The 19,669-nt window shown below is 36.3% G+C and overlaps 1 protein-coding gene across 5 annotated transcripts; it reads right to left on the bottom strand.

The window, feature by feature from the left end:
* Positions 1 to 1,202: 1,202 nt before the first annotated feature.
* Positions 1,203 to 14,216, bottom strand: LOC144957164 (cytosolic Fe-S cluster assembly factor nubp1-like). Of its 5 annotated transcripts, XM_078888186.1 has the most exons (6): positions 14,003 to 14,175; positions 12,824 to 13,001; positions 10,065 to 10,276; positions 7,350 to 7,439; positions 5,576 to 5,723; positions 1,203 to 2,157 (listed from the first exon to the last, which is right to left on the bottom strand). In XM_078888186.1, the coding sequence occupies exons 3-6, from the start codon at positions 10,239 to 10,241 to the stop codon at positions 1,559 to 1,561; spliced, it is 1,014 nt and encodes a 337-aa protein (XP_078744312.1). In that variant the 5' UTR covers positions 10,242 to 10,276; positions 12,824 to 13,001; positions 14,003 to 14,175; the 3' UTR covers positions 1,203 to 1,558. The 5 variants fall into 5 exon arrangements, with proteins under 5 accessions (XP_078744312.1, XP_078744310.1, XP_078744309.1 ...); XM_078888184.1 differs by lacking the exon at positions 12,824 to 13,001 and having other exon boundaries at positions 13,893 to 14,216; XM_078888183.1 differs by lacking the exon at positions 12,824 to 13,001 and having other exon boundaries at positions 13,586 to 14,186.
* Positions 14,217 to 19,669: the final 5,453 nt, after the last annotated feature.

Below are 19,669 nucleotides of genomic sequence, written 5' to 3'. Positions count from 1 at the left end.
GAGTGCAATGTAGTCTTATCTTAATAATCAATTTTAAAAAGACTGAGAGCAAGTCTCCACTACCCTTCTAAGTGGTAGTAGAAAGGAAATCACTCGTCGGGAAACCCTAGTAGCAGATATTCTCGTAATTAGTTCATCAGGTAATAGAACACAAATAAAAATTGTAAAAAAGTCCATCAAATTTCTCAAATCTGATGTCATCAGAAATCACACATGTTGTCAAAATGTGGACAATGAGAATTAATATTGTTGAACAAGGCTGTATTCGAAAGATGACTGAAGTGAAGAATGTATCAATAAAGATGAGAGAAGATAAATTGAAATAGTTCGGACATGTAAAGAGGTGAGAGATGGAGTACTGGGGAAGGAAAGTGTTGGACTTACAAATAGTGAGAAAGAGGAAAAAGGGACGCCCAAAGACTAGATGATGGGATGTAAAGGATGATATGTAAGAACTGGGCCTGGAGGAAGATGATGCGCTGAACCGAGATGCATGGAGATGTGACATTCATTATGGCAACCCTGCAAACTGCGGGATAAGCTGAAAGAAGAAGAAGAGTGTTTTTGTTCTTGCAACACATTTAGGTTATATCAGCGCCAGTAAAAAGGAAGAAAATGGGATAGTAAAAAAATCTAGAATTACAATTAAAGCACCCAAGAGAAAGTAAGACAAAGGGGAACTGGGAACAAATTGGGATCCGATGTAGATTCCAAGAGCATACCACCAATGTACTTAGTTTGAGATCACCTATAAGTCTCATCTGGACACAATCATAAAATCCAACAAAGAGGAATACACTCAAATGCTTACATTATACATTGAAAATAACAAATATAATAATACATAACAGAGAGATGATTTACAAAGGAAAAAATATCATCTCCTAAAACAATAACTATGCATTTGACTGTTTCCCTCCGAGCTAGGACTCTGGCCAGGGCCAGGACAAAACCAAGTAATCTCATGTATGTACACCCCTGCCCACTACGGGAGGCCAGGAACCCCACCCAGAGGTTTCTGCTGGATCCGTAGTTGCTGCATCTGATTTACTGTACACTCTACAGATTTCAATCCAAGAATCAGATCTTCCTAAATCATGTGGATTCTCTCAATCAAAAATTTGATTTTGAAACAAGTATGGCTATCCTGACCATTGTTTCAGTTTCAGACTCATCACAAACAACAACAACAAAAATAAGTATTCACTTTGAAACGTTTTCAAGTCATTTTAATCACGTTCGTTCATTATCTTAACCATTTCTATAAAAATAACAATATTTTAACCCAAATTCCAAGTCTAAGATACTTTAGTCTCCCCCAAAAAATTTGCTTACCAACAAAATCTATTCAAGTTTGTAATTGCTCTGGAAATCAGATCAAGCATAAAATTTTGGTAGAAGAGATCTGAATTGGGTACAGTTTAACCAATCAGAAATCTACATATAATTGATATGTCTTATAGGTCAAGTGTAGACATTATATGAAAAATTGAAGATATTTGTGTAGTGAATATGGATTTCAAAGTTTGAGAATGTCTGCTCTCCCTTGAAAGAATCTTCATGAGGTGTCCATATCCAATCCACCAGTGTCACCCCCACCTTCTTCATTGCTACTTCTGACAGTACTCTGTTTCATATTATCACAGTAATTTATTATCTTATCAACAACTGTAAGGAAAGCCGCAGTGGCAGGGGAATCGGGCACTTCCTCCAGAAACGACTTCCCTTCATCACAACACCTAGCCAATCGAGGATCCAATGGCAAATGAGACAAAAACTCGACATTCTGTTCCTCTGCCATTTTTGAAGCACCGCCACTCGTAGGAGGGAAGATGATAGAAGAGTTATGACATTTTGGACAAACAAATTCCGACATATTTTCCACCACTCCAATTACAGGGACAGAAACTTTCCTACAGAATTGAATCTCCTTCCTTACGTCACACAGAGCAATTTCCTGTGGTGTGGTAATAATCACAGCGCCATCAATTCCCGCCCCTGACAAATACTGGACCAGAGACAGATGTTCGTCAGATGTTCCAGGTGGTGTGTCAATGAGAAGGTAGTCAATTTGTTCCCAGTCTACATCTCGTAGAAACTGCTTGATGAGACCAGACTTTTTAGGCCCCCTCCATATAACAGCATCATCCGGTGAACCTGAAAAGACAAAGTAAAATTGAACAAATATTGACATACTTCATATACTTTGGGTAAAATGAATATACACATGGGTGCAAGCAACTGGACCTCCCTCAAAAAGCCTGCAAGTCTACTTATGACCAGACATATAACCTGAAAAAGCCTGCAAGATTCACAGACTTATCTCGTCATTTGAAGTCTTGTTCTCAGCATCTAGTCTTCATAATAGTAGTCCACAATTGTATGTTTAATCCAAAGGTTGTAATGCAGTAATTTGTTAAGTTTCTTGTCACAAGTTGCACAATTTTAAAATATACAAAAAAAAAAAAAAAAAATCAACCAAATCCAAATCGAAAAAAGCCGGCGACGTTTTTTTCGGTAATCCAATCGGCCGGCAGTAGCCGGCACTCTTGCACCCATGAATATACAGTACAGGTGTGCCATACAATGAAAAAATACATTTTAAATATTTTGGACTGGAAACTCACCTTCCATTAAAATTAACCTCATCTTGTCAAAAACTTTCAAACTGGGACTTTCTTGAAGTCTTCCTGAAAGTCCTAAGTTTGAGAGATTTTGACACAAAGAGGGCTATTTTAATCGATCCATATTTGAAGGACGTGTTTTCTGACCAAAATTGATCAAATCTGTTTGGTTTTTTTTTTTTCCCAGTCCAGTAGAGCTGACATTGTTCATTATGATATCGACACCGAACACTATTGGAAAACAATGGAATTGAAGTGGGACCTGATTTCAGTGGGAAATGACCCATACAGAAATACATCAATCCTCAATCCCAGTATGTGTCAAAAAGGCTACCACTATTTGCAGTACTGCTACGAATAGAGCTTATCTCTATTTGTAGTGGTACTGCAAATAGAGCTTACCGTTATTTGCAGTAGTACAAATAGTGCAAATAGGTGCAAATAGTGGTTTCTGTTTGTTACTTGCAGTAGTACTGCAAACTGATAAGTTCATTTCATATTTGCGGTAGTGTTGCCTTTCTTTTGCAATATAGTTTATTAGATCATCATTGCTATTTGCAGAAGTATTGCATTAAGAAATAAAATGTAGAGCATATTGAGTATTGTGCATGATAATGAGGGTGATATTTTCTTTGTAGTAGTTGTGATGATAATGTGATTGTGGTTGCTGTAGTGGTGGTAGTAATGATGATAACATGGTTGTATTAGTGATGATGACGATGTGGCGATTGCAGTATTGATGGTTGTAATGATGACGATGGGGTTGCGGTTGTAGGTAAAAATAATGATGATAAATAAATAAAATTCACTTTATTCATTCCAAAGAGGAAATTTGTCTCAGGGGTCTATTCCAAGGGAAGACAGGAATAACCCAGCTGCAGTGCAGTGCTGCATATTGAGCTCGGGAGGTAACTTGCTTAAGGCCACACAGTGCCGCAGCAGGTGATCAAACTCAGTACCTTTCGGGTACAAAGCAAAGACGATACCATTGAACCACACTGTGGCCCCATACTATGGTGGTGGTTGTGGTCGTAGTATTGCATTTGATGATGAGGAGAGGAGGATTTTCTGGAACCCTTAAAAATATATTTAACAAAATGTAAATAAAATAGATAAACAGGGATGGGACTATTCATGAAAATATGAAAATAAGCTAAAAGATAATTCTAATAGATTTCAAGAGGTGAACGAATGATCAAGTTGGAAATAGAGGTGGGGAAATTTTCATGGATTGGATTCAGAAAACAAAAGATGATGTAGACAAGTTCCACACTTGAAGGAAAACTTGAAAAGTTCAAAATCTCAATCCTCAGTCACACCAAACGTTATAATCTTCAGACCTTTTATTTCTTTCTCAAACTAACACCAACACACTCTCATTCAACTTCAAGCCATTCGACAACACGGCCATTTTGAACAGAACAGAGTTATTTTCAGTGAGGGGAAAGAACTGGTTTCCGGATCAAGGGAACACTTCTACTCCAGTGGAACTCTGGCACAACGGGGATAGTGGGACTACCAAATAATCCCTGTTGTAGCCGAATCCCGTTATATCCATGCATACGGAATTTGAAGCAAATTCTACGGGAAATTTATAAAACTCAAAAAACCCAGGGACCATGTTTCAAGTTACATCCCTTAGTAAATAAATCAGACGACGTGAGTTTGACTTCCATTCCTGCAACCCCCATCCCACCCGAACCACCCCCTCTTCCACTTAATTCAGTCACAAGGCGGGTTGGAACAATGCAATGGTAAATTCTACCTTCCTCCTTTCCTCTGCTTTCCACCCATTCCAACTACGTCACTGACAGCCACTCTGTGCACTTCAAAACTTAAGTAGCACATAATCCTACCATCAGGCTTCACAGAGAGCTCTTCACCATCTCACTTCTCACAGGGCAGTGTGGCCTTATCATTCATGAGACACCATCCCTCACTCTAAGCGTAACATACTAGGTCTAACATTTTGATCGATCAGCCACGCAACTCTTACTAGCCTTTTATTGCGTCGTCATGGGTACTCAAAGTACACAGAGACATGTCAATAGTACTCACAATAACTGCAATTTGTCCACTCCCACCTCATCTCTGTTCCCTATAAGATATGTGTCACGTATGCCTTCCTCTTTTCTTCTTGAGCACGTAGTTTTTCTCAACTGGGTACTAAACTTGCTACTCATAGAGCTGCTGCAGTCGTGCTCTAAGAAATGTTTCTTCGTAATAAGCCATGCATGATTTATATGAATTATATAGGCCGTCGAATGGGAATTAAAAGATTTCTAGCTGTAACCGAGCTCCCGTTGCAACTGAGGCTGTTGTATGCAAGCTGTACTGTACTGCAAATAGTGATTTTGCGATGAAAAACACTATTTGCAGTACTACTGCAAATAAGCACTCCGATGTCAAAATGCAATATAACCAAGTAATTACAATAAACGAGACCCCCTTTTGCTCAATTTTATAACGTTTGAACCAGAATTTTCCACAATCCACGTTACCAATCCAGACACTGACAATGCCAGGCCTTCGTGACAAGAGAAGACACGGCACGGCAGAGCCATCGAGCCGCAAAAGTAGGTAGTCAGGTTATGTGACAGTCTGTCCCTCCAGGAAATCGCGGCGCTTGCGATTTTTCGCAATTTTGACAATCGCCGCAATTTTCCATGTTCTGCAGTCACATATAATCATATAATGCTAAACATAGGACTGCCACTGTTACACAAAACTATTAAAGATGCAATTTAATAATATTTTAATTGCTAACATCAATCTATTATATATATAGATATATTTTTCTTAATTTGCAATTTTCAGCGGGGACAGGACAGTTAGGACACTAGCCATCCCAAGGGGGTATGATTTAGAGGCGAACAAAACCAGCGTAAAAAAATATGAGTTGTTTGAAAAAGAAAAAACAAAAAAAAAGAAAGATAAGAGAATAGTCTTACCTAGTAGAAATCCGACGGACATAAGGGAGAGATTATCAGTTAAATAGACAGGAGACCAGCCAGATCCACTTTGGTGAACCGTCTCGCCCTCCACACCAAGGATGCGTGGCATGGAGGGACCACATATATCAACATCCAGAACACCAACCTAAAGAGCAGTAATCGAAATTGTCTTGTCATTTTGTATAACAGCTTGGGGAGGCAATTGCTTAGCAATGGAAAGGAACAAAATAAAAATATAAAAATATATTAAATGCTTTTTAAATGATGTTGACGATGTAGATCTTTTATACGAGAAATTGTGTATTAGTAAAATAACTAAAATAGTAAATGACCAGAATCATCCACTAAGACCATCAGTTATTATGTCAGGAAGGAGTGGTCGCCCTTTCTCTATTTCAACGAAAACAGAGAGAAACTGAAAATCTTTTCTGCCGTACAGTATTAGGCTTTATAACAACAAGCAATAATCATTTTATATAATTATTTCGCATTTTTACTTTTTTTTTAAAATGTACATATTAATTTATTAATTTATTTGTTTTGCAATCTTTTCAATTTTCAAATTATAGTTTTTTACTATTTTACAGTGTTAAAATTATTCATATTATAAAGCTCAGCTCTGGTTATGGAGCTGCTCCATTTTTATATACATACATCCTATTTCCATTGTATTTTTATCTTATTGTGTAAATTATAACACGTCTGTACAAAAAATTTTCTTTTTGGGATGCAATAAAGTATTATTATTATCATTATTATTAAAAATTAAAATTTTTAGTTACAAATGCAAAGAGTGGGGTCTAGATATCTCAGTTGGTATATCACTCGCTTCACATGCAAAGGACAAAGATACATCCTGTGTGCGGCTATGTGATCGATGTTGAGTCCTTGGAAAATGCTCTTTACTCACATTCTCTCGCCGTACTCAGGTGTAAAATGAGTACCTGGCCGTTAACAGCGTTGTCTCTGTCGAAAAAAACTGTAATATTGCCTAACAGGGGTCATGCCTCGTTCTACATGGTACATGTTGCTGTTGGTCAGGGACCCCTTGTAAAGCACTTTGAGCACATTAAGTGGATATTGCGATATATAAAAACTCAACTTCGAGTTATACATCCTGGGTGCAGTCGAGATTTTGTTCACCGATGACTACACAAACACTTGCATTGCACTTGTACAAGACAAGACATCATATGTACTAATATACTGAGCTACCACCATCATATCTCTAGCAAATCTTTCAGAGGGAAGAGTCTCCATCTAAAATGTTGTATTTCTATGACCTCAGGCTTTCAACGGTGGGAAAAAATGTCAATACTTTAAAATTTAAGACATACAGTACAGGAATATGTTAATTTCGGGATGCCCTTTGCCAAAAAAAAATTTTTTTAAAAACAAACACAAAAAAAAAAAAAAATGAATAATAATAAATAAATAAATAAAACTTAATTTTTTTTTAAAAAGACCATTTATGAAATGGTTCAAACTTCTCTTCAACAAATGGTATTACCCTTAAATCATATAAAAGGATAAATTATATCTATCTAGCTTCCTCTCAACTGTTGTATTTAAATAAGTAATACTTAGTCTCTAGCAACTTTCGTAAATAAAAAGAGAAACTGATAGCCGAAATATTTCAAAAAGCCGATTTTCCGGCTTAAGCCAGAAAAAGAGCGTCCCTGTTTTTTGGGTTTTTTTTTTTTTTTTGTTTTTTTTTTTAGACAAAGGGCATCCCTGTTAATCACAAAACTTGTAGTGAAATAAATCTCACCTGTCTATTCTTGTTGCCAGATAATGCATGTGCTAGATGTGCTGTAAATGTACTCTTCCCCACACCTCCTTTACCAGATAAGATAATGATCTATTGTGGATTAAAAATATAATCATTAACATCCATTAAACAGAACTGCAAAATCTCAATAAACAGTAAAATTGTAAGTAAAGAATTGAAAGAAAATAAATAATATATATTACTATATATACCTATATGCATCCCTATAAGGTATATGAATATGCATTCTTTAATATCTTTTTCCTTCTATAAAATGTTGCAAATGGGAATATTCATCCCCACCTCTCTTTATTCTGTCATCTGCATTTTTTGCCAAATTGGGACCTAAAATTTGCCCAAATTTGCCAAAAAAATTGCCGCACTTTGGGTCCTTATTTGAAGATTTTTTGACAAAACGATCCATGACTGAAGTTGGAAGTGTAAGTGACTCGATTTATTTGACTTGAGAAATGAAATGACTGTGAATAGCGTTGTTACAAAGATTCTTAAGGATCATTATCCGTTGAGAGTAGCTTCCCCTGGTTTGGGCCCAGGCAAGGCTGCAACATTTCTCAAGTTTCGCACTTTTTTTTGCCAATTTTGGGAAATTTGCCAAAATTTGCGGATCGCCCTGATATTTTCGGCCGCAAATTGCCATTTGCGGCCACAAAAAATGCAGATGACAGTTTATTGTTAAATAACTTTTAAAGAAATCTCGCTCAGACACAGACCAAATGATCAGAGACATTGAAAGGTGGTCGAACTCATTAGCCTTACAACCACAAAGACATGTACATACATTTAACTTATAAATTGCTGGAAATTTTCCCCCCAATTTGGAGTAGAAATTTTACTTCATTGGAGTTATTGTTGTTTTAGCTCTAATGTTATTGGATCAATATTTTTGCAAGTGTAATAATAAATCAATTTAATATGGTGAGAACATGTAAAGAAACATCAAGGATTTGATTAACGGTTGACAACAATTCACAACATCAAGAAGAACACCCTGTGAGCTATTTTAATGGAAAAAAAATATTTAAAAAACAAATAAATTAATTGAAAGATTAAACAGTAAAATATCTAACCTGCAACTACATTAGTCTTGAGAGCCCGGTTACATGAACAGGAAACTTCAAAATCCCTGTATGTCTATAAAATTCATATAAAGCATGCAAAGTATAACGGGGTAATATTTCTTGGAAAACAGCAACAAAAGGAATGTGAGTTGCAAGTTGAGAAAAACTAATCAAAGAGAACAGCGCATATGGCACACATAGTATAGCTTTTAGGGAATGGAGATGGACAAATAGTAGTCATTGTGTGTACATTTCTCTATGTACTTTGTGTACCATACCACAATGATGCAACAAAAGGCTAGTGAGATGTGTGTGACTGACCAGTCAACACTAAGGCTTAGAGTGAGGGATGTGCTGCTCATAACCGATAAGGTAACTCCATGCCTTATGGAAAGTGTGTAGGTAATGAATGAGCTCTCTATGTGCAGACTGAGACTGTTTTTTCCTTATCATTGGAAAGGTGAGCGTCTTGAGTTTTGATGTGTAGTGATATTGGCTGTCGATGGTGGGGTTGGAATGGGTGGGAAGGAGAGGAAAGGAAAACGGTAAATTTAAAACTATTGCATTGTTCCAACTTGCCTTTTGTACTGATGTAGTAGGTGACAGAGAGAAGGGGGGGGGGGGGGGGGGGGAGTGTGTCAGTCACATCATTTGATTATTTTACTTAGAGTAGAGCAATGTGTTACTTGCATTTGCATTATTTATTTCCTTCAGTATTGCCTCCTTTGAGTGTTTAGATATAAGGGAACTCTGCAACAACAGGAATTTTTCTCTAGTCTCACTGTCCCCATTATCCGAGTTTCACTGAACCATCAATTTAATGGTTTAAGTACAAGAATGGAACAAAAAAAAAAGATTTTTGATGGGTGAATGATTAACTGATTGACAGGGAACGCCATATAGGATTTGTCAGTTCTGAATTCCAAAAAGTAATTTGTCATGAAAAAACTGGATTTGGGAATTTTCCTTTACTTACTTCTTGAGTTTTAAAAAATCACTTTCGACCGATTTTGTAAACAAATTACCAGTGACACTTTTCTAGATCACTTGGGTTTCATCAATGACTTGTTTGACATTTTGTGAACAAAATCTCTGGTAAGATGTCTGTGAATAATGGCTTGTAATTCTTTTTCTTCACAGATGGGTCTGTAGTAAACAGCGACAGTCATAGTCATAATCTATAATCTTATTATTATTAAGGGATAAACTCTGGCTCCATTTATCTCATGGCTCTGAAAGTGTCTCGAGTGGTTAAGGCATGTCACTGTGACCCAGAAGGTCCTGGGATCGAGCCCCACTTCAGGCACTTTCGTATTTTTCCTTGAACTCTTGTTAAAAAAATCTGTCAATCAGTTTATCATTCACCCATCAAAAATCTTTTATTTTATTCAATTCTTTTACTTAAACTTAAACCATTAAATTTTAACCCCCAATTTGCTCAATTGGACAACATGGGTGATTCCTGTTGACATCTTGTTTGATGGATTATCTATATTCATGACGAAGGCGAAAGGGCATAATTTATTTTTTTTTCTCCTGAAAGGATAAATTACACAAAATATTTCTATATGTTATGTACTTCTCTGACAAAACTCTAATACTAATAAGCAACATAAATAAATAATAACCCACCAACCTTGTGTTTCACTCCAGCTAATTTGTTCTTGATTTCATCCACGGCTGGATCGGGTCCTTTGGGTAAAGCTGAACATGTTGCTTGATTTGGGCATCCTTGGCAAGCTGATGATTTTCCTGCCGATTCGCTGTCAGTTCCAGGGCAATGCTCTGGAGCATTTTCTGGTACTGATGACATCTTGTCCTCTCTTACTCTTTGATTTTGAAACGAATCTGATGATAATAATAATGATAGACGTCTACTTCTATGACCGCTGGACTTGGACTAGCTATCTATGGCTGTCGTTATTCTCATACATGTCTGCCAATAAAGAAAACTGATTATTGGCAGACACCTGTCTGACTGGCAATAGTTAAAAAACCTGGACTTTTTTTATTATTGGCAGACCCTGTCGGGCAATAACCAAAAGCCTGACCTTTTCGTTATTGGCAAACACATTTATCAAGTTGACAGAAAGATTTTATGTAAAATGCTATACTCGGCGTGAAAAATACCAAATAGTCTGAAAAAATGCCAGTGGTTTTTGTGACCCAATTCAGTTAATATCAAGTGATATTTAATACAAGGTGAAAGTAAATAAGTGCTCAAATGCCAAATTCAGCTTTTTTAAAAAAGCAAATGGATTGATGAAATGCAAGTTTTTGACACTTTGAACTGAAACTTCAAACTAGCAATTCGCCTTCTTTTTTCAACCAGCAAGAAATTTGTTAATCTTCAAATCAGTTCATAGTCCATCAACCATTAAAATTTTCACTACCTGTTGACTTTATTGATCTTCTTTTGTTTCTATAATTTGTTCATTCTGACCACAATATTGGGGATATTGAATTGATGATGGCTGGGAATTTGTTTATTTCGCTGACAAATTCCTAGGCCAAGGTGTTGTTCGCCCCAAAGCCCAAAACCGACAACGCCTGTTTTTATTCTGTTTGCTTGGTTTTTAATTATTTATTCTTTTTAGAATATACTTTATGAGATCGAATATGACAATTTGCTAGAAAGGAACTAAAAGAGAGGGAGAGAGAGAGAGAGAGAGAGAGAGAGAGAGAGAGAGAGAGAGAGACAGAGAGAGAGAGAGAGAGAGAGAGAGAGAGAGAGAGAGAGAGAAATATTTTTAAAAAAAAAAGAGGTGGGGGGTGGGCAGTGGTGTGAGTGTGTGTGTGGATGGGGCTTTTATCATTTGCAACGGTCTGTAAAAAGAAGACGGTTTTTTTTTTTTTAAAGTGGCGGAACCAGGATTCGAACCCAAAACGTAGATTCTGACAAGCCTCCCAAGGCAGACGACTTAACCATTGGGCCATGATGCCCACATGAAAGTCAACGCATATTGTGTATATGAAGTAACGTATTATCCATCGACTGATTTATTGTTGGTTAATTTTATGTTTTTATCAACTTTACTTATTTCTACCTGTCTGGGAATAACCAATTTTCGTTATTGGCAGACCCTGTCCGGGAATAATCACAATGTTTTCCCGCCTAGTTTAGCATTTTGCATAAAATCTTTCTGTCAACTTGTTACATGTCTGCCAATAATGAAAATTGGTTATTCCCAGACAGGGTCTACCAATAACGAAAATTGGTTATTCCCAGACACCTGTCTGGGAATAACCCATTTTCGTTATTATGGGCAGACATGTCTGGGATTAATGACAGCCTCATGTACTGTAGACTCAAGTAGTAGACTGTAGTGTCTGCGCTGTGATTTTTCCCAGACACCTGTCTGGGGAAAATTAAAATCCGTTATCCCCAGACACCTGTCTAGGGATAACTAATTGTCATTATCCCCAGACACATATTTGAAACTCCGCTCTTTTAAACAATTATCCACATTCCAGAATATATGGGATGTTTCCAAATGCACATAGAAATAAGGAAAGTTCATAAAATATCTATAAAAACATAAAATTAACCAACATTAAATCAGTTCTTACTACATATACACAATATGCATCGACTTCGAAGTGGGTGTCATGGCCGAATGGTTTTGTTGTCTGCCCTGGAGGTTATACCAGAATCGACGTTGTGGATTCGAATCCTGGTTCCGGCACTTTTTAAAATTTTTTTATTTTAAATTCCATCTTCTTTTTACAGAAAGTTGCAAGGGATAAATGACCCATCCATCTCCCCCCACCTCATTTTTTTTTTTTGTGAGAGTCGTCTATTCTTTTCTCCTTTTGTTTGGTCTTTTGTTCTGTTTCTGAGCATGAATTTCTTAAAATTGTTTTTATTTTTTTTTGAAATTATTGTTTGTTTTTTTCTCCTCTATCTGACCATTTGGTCGCTCTCTCAATATTTGTTTGTTTGCTTTTAATTATTTATTATTTTTAGACACTTTTTGCAATCGGAGAGGTGACGAATATGACAATTTTCTAGAAACTAGAAAGGAACCAAGAAAGAGAGAGAGAGAGAGAGAAAGAGAGAGAGAGAGAGAGAGAGAGAGAGAGAGAGAGAGAGAGAGAGAGAGAGAGTTTTAAAAAAAAAAAAAGAGGTGTGAGAAGGATGGATGGGACATTTATCCCTTGCCACATTCTGTAAAAAGAAGACGGATTAAAAAAAAAAAAAAAAGTGGCGGAACTTGGATTTGAACCCCCAACGTCGATTCTGGTAAAACTTCCAGGGCAGACGACTAAACCATTCGGCCATGACACCCACTTCGAAGTTGATAGAGCTAGAGAGCTGCGCCGGTGTTACCAATACTTAGCTTCTATACCAGGATAAATCATTCGTTTGGACCGAAAAATAAATAAAAAACTTACCGCTTACCGTCAAAAGCAGTTTAGATTTGAAGATGCATTTGTTTTCTATCAAAAAACATTCGGTAATGGACAATCCTTGATGAATTTCAAAAGTTGTGTTGAAATTATATCCTAATTGTTTTCATGATTAATTCCTCGCGAAATCGTGTGGGTATCGTTTCTGTTATCAAGGTACCGCCTAGCCAGGCAGGGTTGCCAGATCATTTTTGAGTAAGAGACCAAACTAGCTATAGCAAGAGGCCAGATTCCTCGGCAGGAGCCCAAATACCACCAAACCCACCTTAGCCTCGCAAAAACTCTTTAGATTTGTTAAACAATTTAGATAGGATAAGGAAAATTCGTATATATAGAAGCATTAGCAAATGCAATCTGTGGCGTTAGCACGTGTTGCATTTAGATATTTAGATTGCCAAATAAAATAAGTTTTACCGGTACCAAAGTAAAACGATATAACGGGGAATGTCAGAGGAAGCCAAAAAGTTGGTTACAGGAGGCCAAGTGGCCAAACCAAATTTTGGGAGGCCAAATGGCTTGGGAAAAGGCCAAATTTCTCAAATTTGGCCACCAGGAGGCCAAACTAGCAACCCTGGCCCCAGGTTTTTAAAAAAGTTTATTGGGAAAAAGATACGGAACAAAGTGTCCATAAATAGGTATGCAATTTGGTGCATTAGTGCAGTAAAAAGGCCTTTTTTTCTTTTATTCAATAAACTTGACTGCTGGTGGACCCTAGGCCTCTCTACAAGTCCAAGAAATAATACTCACTTTTTCTCTGCTCCAACGAAAATATCTACCCCCTACCGGTCTAATTATTTGTAGCAGACGACAAATTTCTCAAAACGGTCACGTGACACTATAAAAACAACACAGGAAGTCCATGAAAGCTTATTTACGGCATTTCCTTTGAACCGTGTAAACATAAATTTCGTTTTCATTCGACTCAACGGGTCAGATTGGCCGGTATTTTTTTAACGAACTAAAGTTCTGAAACATCAAAATGTTTCTTAGAAAGCTGAAAGATGCTAGTTTTTGAAACAGAGGTAGGTTTTTTAAAAAAATCTTTATATTTTACGTGAATGCATGCTCAAGGCGAGTTGGACGTGCAGCGGTGGTTGGTAGGCCAAAGGCAAAGGCCCTCTCTATACTTCTTGCAAGTGCCTAATCACAGCAGCTAGACTCTACCTGGATTGAAGTTAAATGAAAGGCTGATTTTTCGTTAGTATATCCACAACAATGCTTATGAGCCAATTAGCTATTTCAGAAAGGAAAAAATTAGACACAGAAGGGGGGAAATGCTGATCAAAATCTCAACCAAGAAACACCATTAATTTCCTTTCACTTTCGCAAGGAAGTTTCTAGTTTCGTTTTCCCATGACCGACCACTTCCTTCAATGCCAGATAATAAAGGCTAGGGAGACCAAGATTTTAGGCTCCCTAGCCAAATCTGGCCCCATAATATGGGAATATTGGTCTATTTGGGTAGGAAGACAATTTTATTATTTTCTTTTTATTGTCTAATCGCCACCATCATCTTTTTAAAGGTGTTAGCAGTTATCGGAGGAATCGAAAATAGAGAGAGATTGACGATATACGGGGTTTCCAGGAAACTGGTAGCGTAAAATTATATGAGAAAACAGTAAACTTTGGCATTTCGGGGACAGAACAGACGCGTTGTTAGCAAAAATTACATACAAATAAATAAACAAAATGCTGTGAGGGTGTGATGAAAGTGTGTGAACTTCATGGTCGATCAACTTGGTCATCAATCCATCAATCTATACTACTACTACTACTACTACTACTACTACTACTACTACTACTACTACTACTACTACTACTACTACTACTACTACTACTACCTACCTACCTACCTACCTACTGCTACTACTACAGCCACCACTACGACGACGACGACGACGACTACTACTACTACTATACTACTACTACTACTAGTAGTAGTAGTAGTAGTAGTAGTAGTAGTAGTAGTAGTAGTAGTAGTAGTAGTAGTAGCAGTAGTAGTGCTACAACTTCTACTACCAGTATTTCTTATACTACCACACTATGACGACGACTATAACGATGAGAGAGAGAGAGAGAGAGAGAGAGAGAGAGAGAGAGAGAGAGAGAGAGAGAGAGAGAGAGAGAGAGAGAGAGAGAGAGGATATTCTTCTCATCATATATGACATAGACTTGTCTACATTGTTAGATCAAAGGGATGGATGCCGCAATTTCGCACGTTCTTCCCATTTCACACATAGTTTCTACAAATACTAGGTGTGTGTCACCATCAGTTAGTAGAGAGACTGATCAGCAAGTTCAAAGAGGTGAGTTTCACTCTTTGTGTCTTCTCATTAATATGTGGAATGTCGGTTGATAGTTGTGTAACATCAAAAAGAGGGGGGGGGGGGGGGGGGGGGGGGGATTAAAATGCTGGAAAAGAAGATGGGTGGGGGCGGATAGAAAAGGTACTAGCCATGCAGATTTATTTTTACTTTTCATTGTTTATTGTTTCATTTATTAACGGATAGCCTGTGCCCGAATCATACATTATTTGCATTGTTCAGAACTGGACTGTGCGGCTATGTGGTCTAGTGGTATGACACTCGCTTTCGGATCGGAATCGGATCCTGGGTTCGAGCCTCTCTTGGCGCATAGTTGAGTCCTTGGAAAAGGGCCTTTACTCACATTCTCACCAAACTCAGGTGCAAAATGAGTACCTTTCCGTTAACAGCGTTGACTATGTCCGGAAAAAAATATAATAAAATCGCCTCACAGGCGCCATGTCACGTCCTACATGTTAAGTGTTGCTGTTGGCCAGGGACCCCTTGTAAAGCGCTATGAGCACGTTTAGTGGATATAGCGCTATATAAAAAGCCCAATTTCTTCTACTGATAAGTCCAGACATTTTCATTTTGCTACAATATCTCGCTCTATCTCTCTCTCTCTCTCTCTCTCTCTCTCTCTCTCTCTCTCTCTCTCTCTCTCTCTCTCTCTCTCCCTCTCTCAAGCAGTATTAAGTGTGGTCAACGACAGAGTGAGTGACAATGATTGGGAACTCACAAAGATAGTGTCTTTTTATAACGCATTTGAACAAAGTAACGTCAATCGTCGTCAGTGTGAATTAATAACTGGCGACGAGCATTGATTGATGGATACTGTAAAAGTATAAGAGCAAATAATTATGCTTTCTTTGTGAATTTGTAAAGCTCTTTCTTTGATCGAGTCCAGGAATTTGTGCATTCGCACTGTTTTTTTTTTTAGTTCTTGGGCCCAATGATAGGCGTGATAGCTTTGTGTTGTTGCTAAAAATTAGGGCACAACAATACATTTAGTCTTAATTCGAGAACAAAATCTGAGTAACGAAACTTAATGAGTATAGGATCACCAGCAAATAATAGAACAATCTATATGTGACCCGCCGTCTCAAAGCGGTATTATGTCGGGATTCACTCGGTTAGGGAAATTGAATTTATTTCCACAAACATCAAACTTGGGTTTAATTTCTCTACGTCATGATGGAGTGTAAATACTATTTCTTGCTTTACAAAAAACTTCTGAGGTCCAATTTCTCATCATTCTATCTCTAAATTCACTTTCTGGGGTCTGAATCTTCCCGACATAATACCGTTTTGAGACGGAGTGTCACATATACTATCATTAAAATAGGGACTTGTGTCATGCTGAAGAGATTCGTATAACTTTATCTCATTGTCATAAGGTAAGTTCTCAATCTCAGTTGTGGTTTCACTTTAAAGATTAAGTTAAATTTCAGTTTTAGTTTCATCTTCGTTTACTTTATATTTGCGTCAAATCGTGTGTTGATGTAAATGCAAGATACGAGTTACTAGAAGTAAATCGCCATTATCTAGACCATGCAGAGCAGGCCAACCGCAATCAGCTCAGCTGCGACAGGTAATATTACAGTGGAACCTCCCGATTAGGACACCTCCGAATAGTGAGAACTTCCTGATAACGACATTGACCCCTGGTCCCGATTTTTTTTTTCTATTTAAGATCAGTAAAAAAAAACCTCCAAATAACGACGCACTTTTTGATAAAACCTCCGAATAACGACATCATTTTGGCGATTTTCGTGGATATCTGATACTAAAAATACCGAGTATGAGTACTCAAAGTTTATAAAAACGATTCCTGCTTGAACCAATGAGAACACAGCTTTTGAAACTAATGAGAACGCTTATTTTTTTGACGAATTTTGGCTGATACTGATATGCATTAATAAAAACCAAGGTATGTTTCTTTTTGTTAAAGAGGCAATTTTTTCTTGTATTTATTAATTGGTTACCTGTTTGTATTTGTTGCTGTTCCTGCTATTTTTTATTTTTTTTTGGGCCGGGGGAGTGGGGGAGGAGGTTGGTTCTTTTTAGATAATAATCACGCCTCCCCACCCTCCACGAAAAAGAAAAGTCAGAGAAGAGATTGCAAGTTATCGGCTGGTCGCCAACACAAAATTTAACTTAGTTATATTTTTTATTTTAAAAAGGAAGAAAATGATATAGTCAAAATTGAAAGCTCGCGAGAAAAAAGTAAGACAAAGGGAAATGGTTTAAATAGGGAACAAATGTAGAACCCAAGAGCATACTATCAGTGTACTTAGTTTGAGATCACCTAAAAGTCTTGTCCAGACACAACCACAGCATCCCACTTAGAGGAACACGCTCAATTGTTTACAAGTCATTAAATAGTATTTTAAAAGAAAAAAAACCCAGAACAAAAAAAAAATCAATAATAATAACAATACATAATAGAGAGATGATTTCCAAGGAAGATAAAAAAAAATCTCCCACAACTATAACTTTACAATCAAGTATTTCCCTCCCAGCCAAGACTCCGACAAGGGCCAGGACAAACCAAGTAAACTCATTCCAAAACAAACTTAGAAAGTAACTCGGAAAAAAAAAATATAGGGGGATAGAGAGGACATAGCGAGTGCCTCCCAGTTTGAAGTTTGAGAAAGAAACTCAACTCTTCTGAATAAAATGGTGCATTTCTGTTTATTAAAAAAAAAAGCAGTGGGTTCAACAAGACAAAAAAAAAAAAAACAACAAAAAAAAACAAAAAACATGAGCTTTTATAAAGCACAATATCCACTTAATGTGCTCAAAACGTTTACAAAGGGTCATGTAAAATGAGACATGATGTCTGTTAGGCGATAATACATTTTCTTTTTAGACAAGAGACAATGTTGTTAACGACCAGGTACTCATTTTTTACACATTAAATGTGAGTAAAGAGCCTTTTCCAAGGACTCAACTATGCGTCAAGCGAGACTTGAACCTTTGACCTTCCGATCCGAAAGTGAATATAATATCACAAGACCACATAGCTGCACATAACATCATTTGTAGACAATTGATCACAATCATGGTATTCAAATGAAATAAAATTGAATTCAACAGTAACAAAACATACAGACAAACCAAATTTAATTGTAAAAATATTAAAACAAAGGAAAAGAATAAAACAAAACTAAACAAAACAAGGCATAAATAATAATAATAATAATAATAATAATAATAATAATAATAATAATAATAATAATAATAATAATAATAATAATAATAATAATAATAATAATTATAATAATACTAATAATAATAATAATAATAATAATAATAATAATAATAATAATAATAATAATAATAATAATAATAATAATAATAATAATAATAATAATAATTATAAAAATAATAATAATAATAATAATAATTATAAAAATAATAATAATAAGTAGAAAGATAAAAAAAAAATACAAGATCAAAAGCAACACAAAATCCAACAACAAACTAACGAAATAAAAGAGACTTCCATACCACTCTAGCTTGTAAGCATTTGCTAAAAGAAAAGCTAATAATATTAAACATTTGATATAAGAAAAGCTAATAATATTAAACATTTGATATAAGAAAAGCTAATAATATGGTACATTTGATATAAGAAAAGCTAATAATATGGCACATTTGATAAAAGAAACGCTTATAAAATGGCACATTTATTGTAAAAAATATGGTGATTTCTAGATCTAAACATTTACATAAAACTTTCTCGATATAAAATCTTGATTATATAACTTACATTGAAATTTTATCACAGCAGACGGGCTCCACTACTTCTGATTTAAACAAACAAAACCAAAATTGAAACATTAAGAAGCGCACACATGTGAAAAAAAAACAAAACAATGATGGCATTTTATAAGAGTTACACTATTATGGGTAATGACGCTGTAAAGATGTGACTTGTATAAGTGCATGAGTTTTTACACCATGATTAATTAAAGTCAAGCATTAGATATTAATCTCTGGTGCAGAGCTGCCAACCCCAACTGAAGAAAAGGTGTAATTTTGGCAGAAAAAATGTCTAATTTTGAAGGAGAAGGTAATTGTGCAAAACAAAGGCATTTTTCATAAACATAGATCACTATCACCACAATCATCTGCAATCACTATTGGAAAATTTCCTCTCCACAATAAAATTGATACAGGCTACTTCTGCCCAAATAACGCATCTAGTTTAGACTTCTGAAAACAAGATATGCTGGAAGTGGAGAGAAAAATGCAGCTTTCTTTCATTTTCAGTGAGATGCTATTCTGGAGTATGAAAAAAAAATATGCTTAAAACACCCACACCACCTTGATGATAACAAGAAGGCGTAATATGGAACAAAAAAGGTATAAATGCGTAATTTGATTTTGTTTGTTTGTTTTGTTTTTAAGGGTGTTACGGCGCTTGCAACACATCTAGGTTATATCAGCGCCAATAAAAAGGAAGAAAATGGGATAGTAAAAAGTTCTAGAATTACAAATAAAGCACCCAAGAAAAAGTAAG

This window comes from Berghia stephanieae, chromosome 11 (genome assembly GCF_034508935.2).
Source record: "Berghia stephanieae isolate SIO BIC M18660-M18661 chromosome 11, UCSD_Bste_1.3, whole genome shotgun sequence".
NCBI classification, from domain to species: Eukaryota; Metazoa; Mollusca; class Gastropoda; order Nudibranchia; family Aeolidiidae; genus Berghia; species Berghia stephanieae.
Note: the sequence above shows the minus strand (reverse complement) of the source record. Positions and strands in the feature narration are given on the sequence as shown.

Excerpts from the sequence above, each read along its gene's own strand:
- LOC144957164 (XM_078888184.1), bottom strand. Across the intron at positions 7,440-10,064 it reads TAGCTGGAGTGAAACACAAG|ATCATTATCTTATCTGGTAA; the intron begins GTTGGTGGGTTA and ends AATCCACAATAG. Across the intron at positions 5,724-7,349 it reads CTGGCAACAAGAATAGACAG|GTTGGTGTTCTGGATGTTGA; the intron begins GTGAGATTTATT and ends ACTGCTCTTTAG.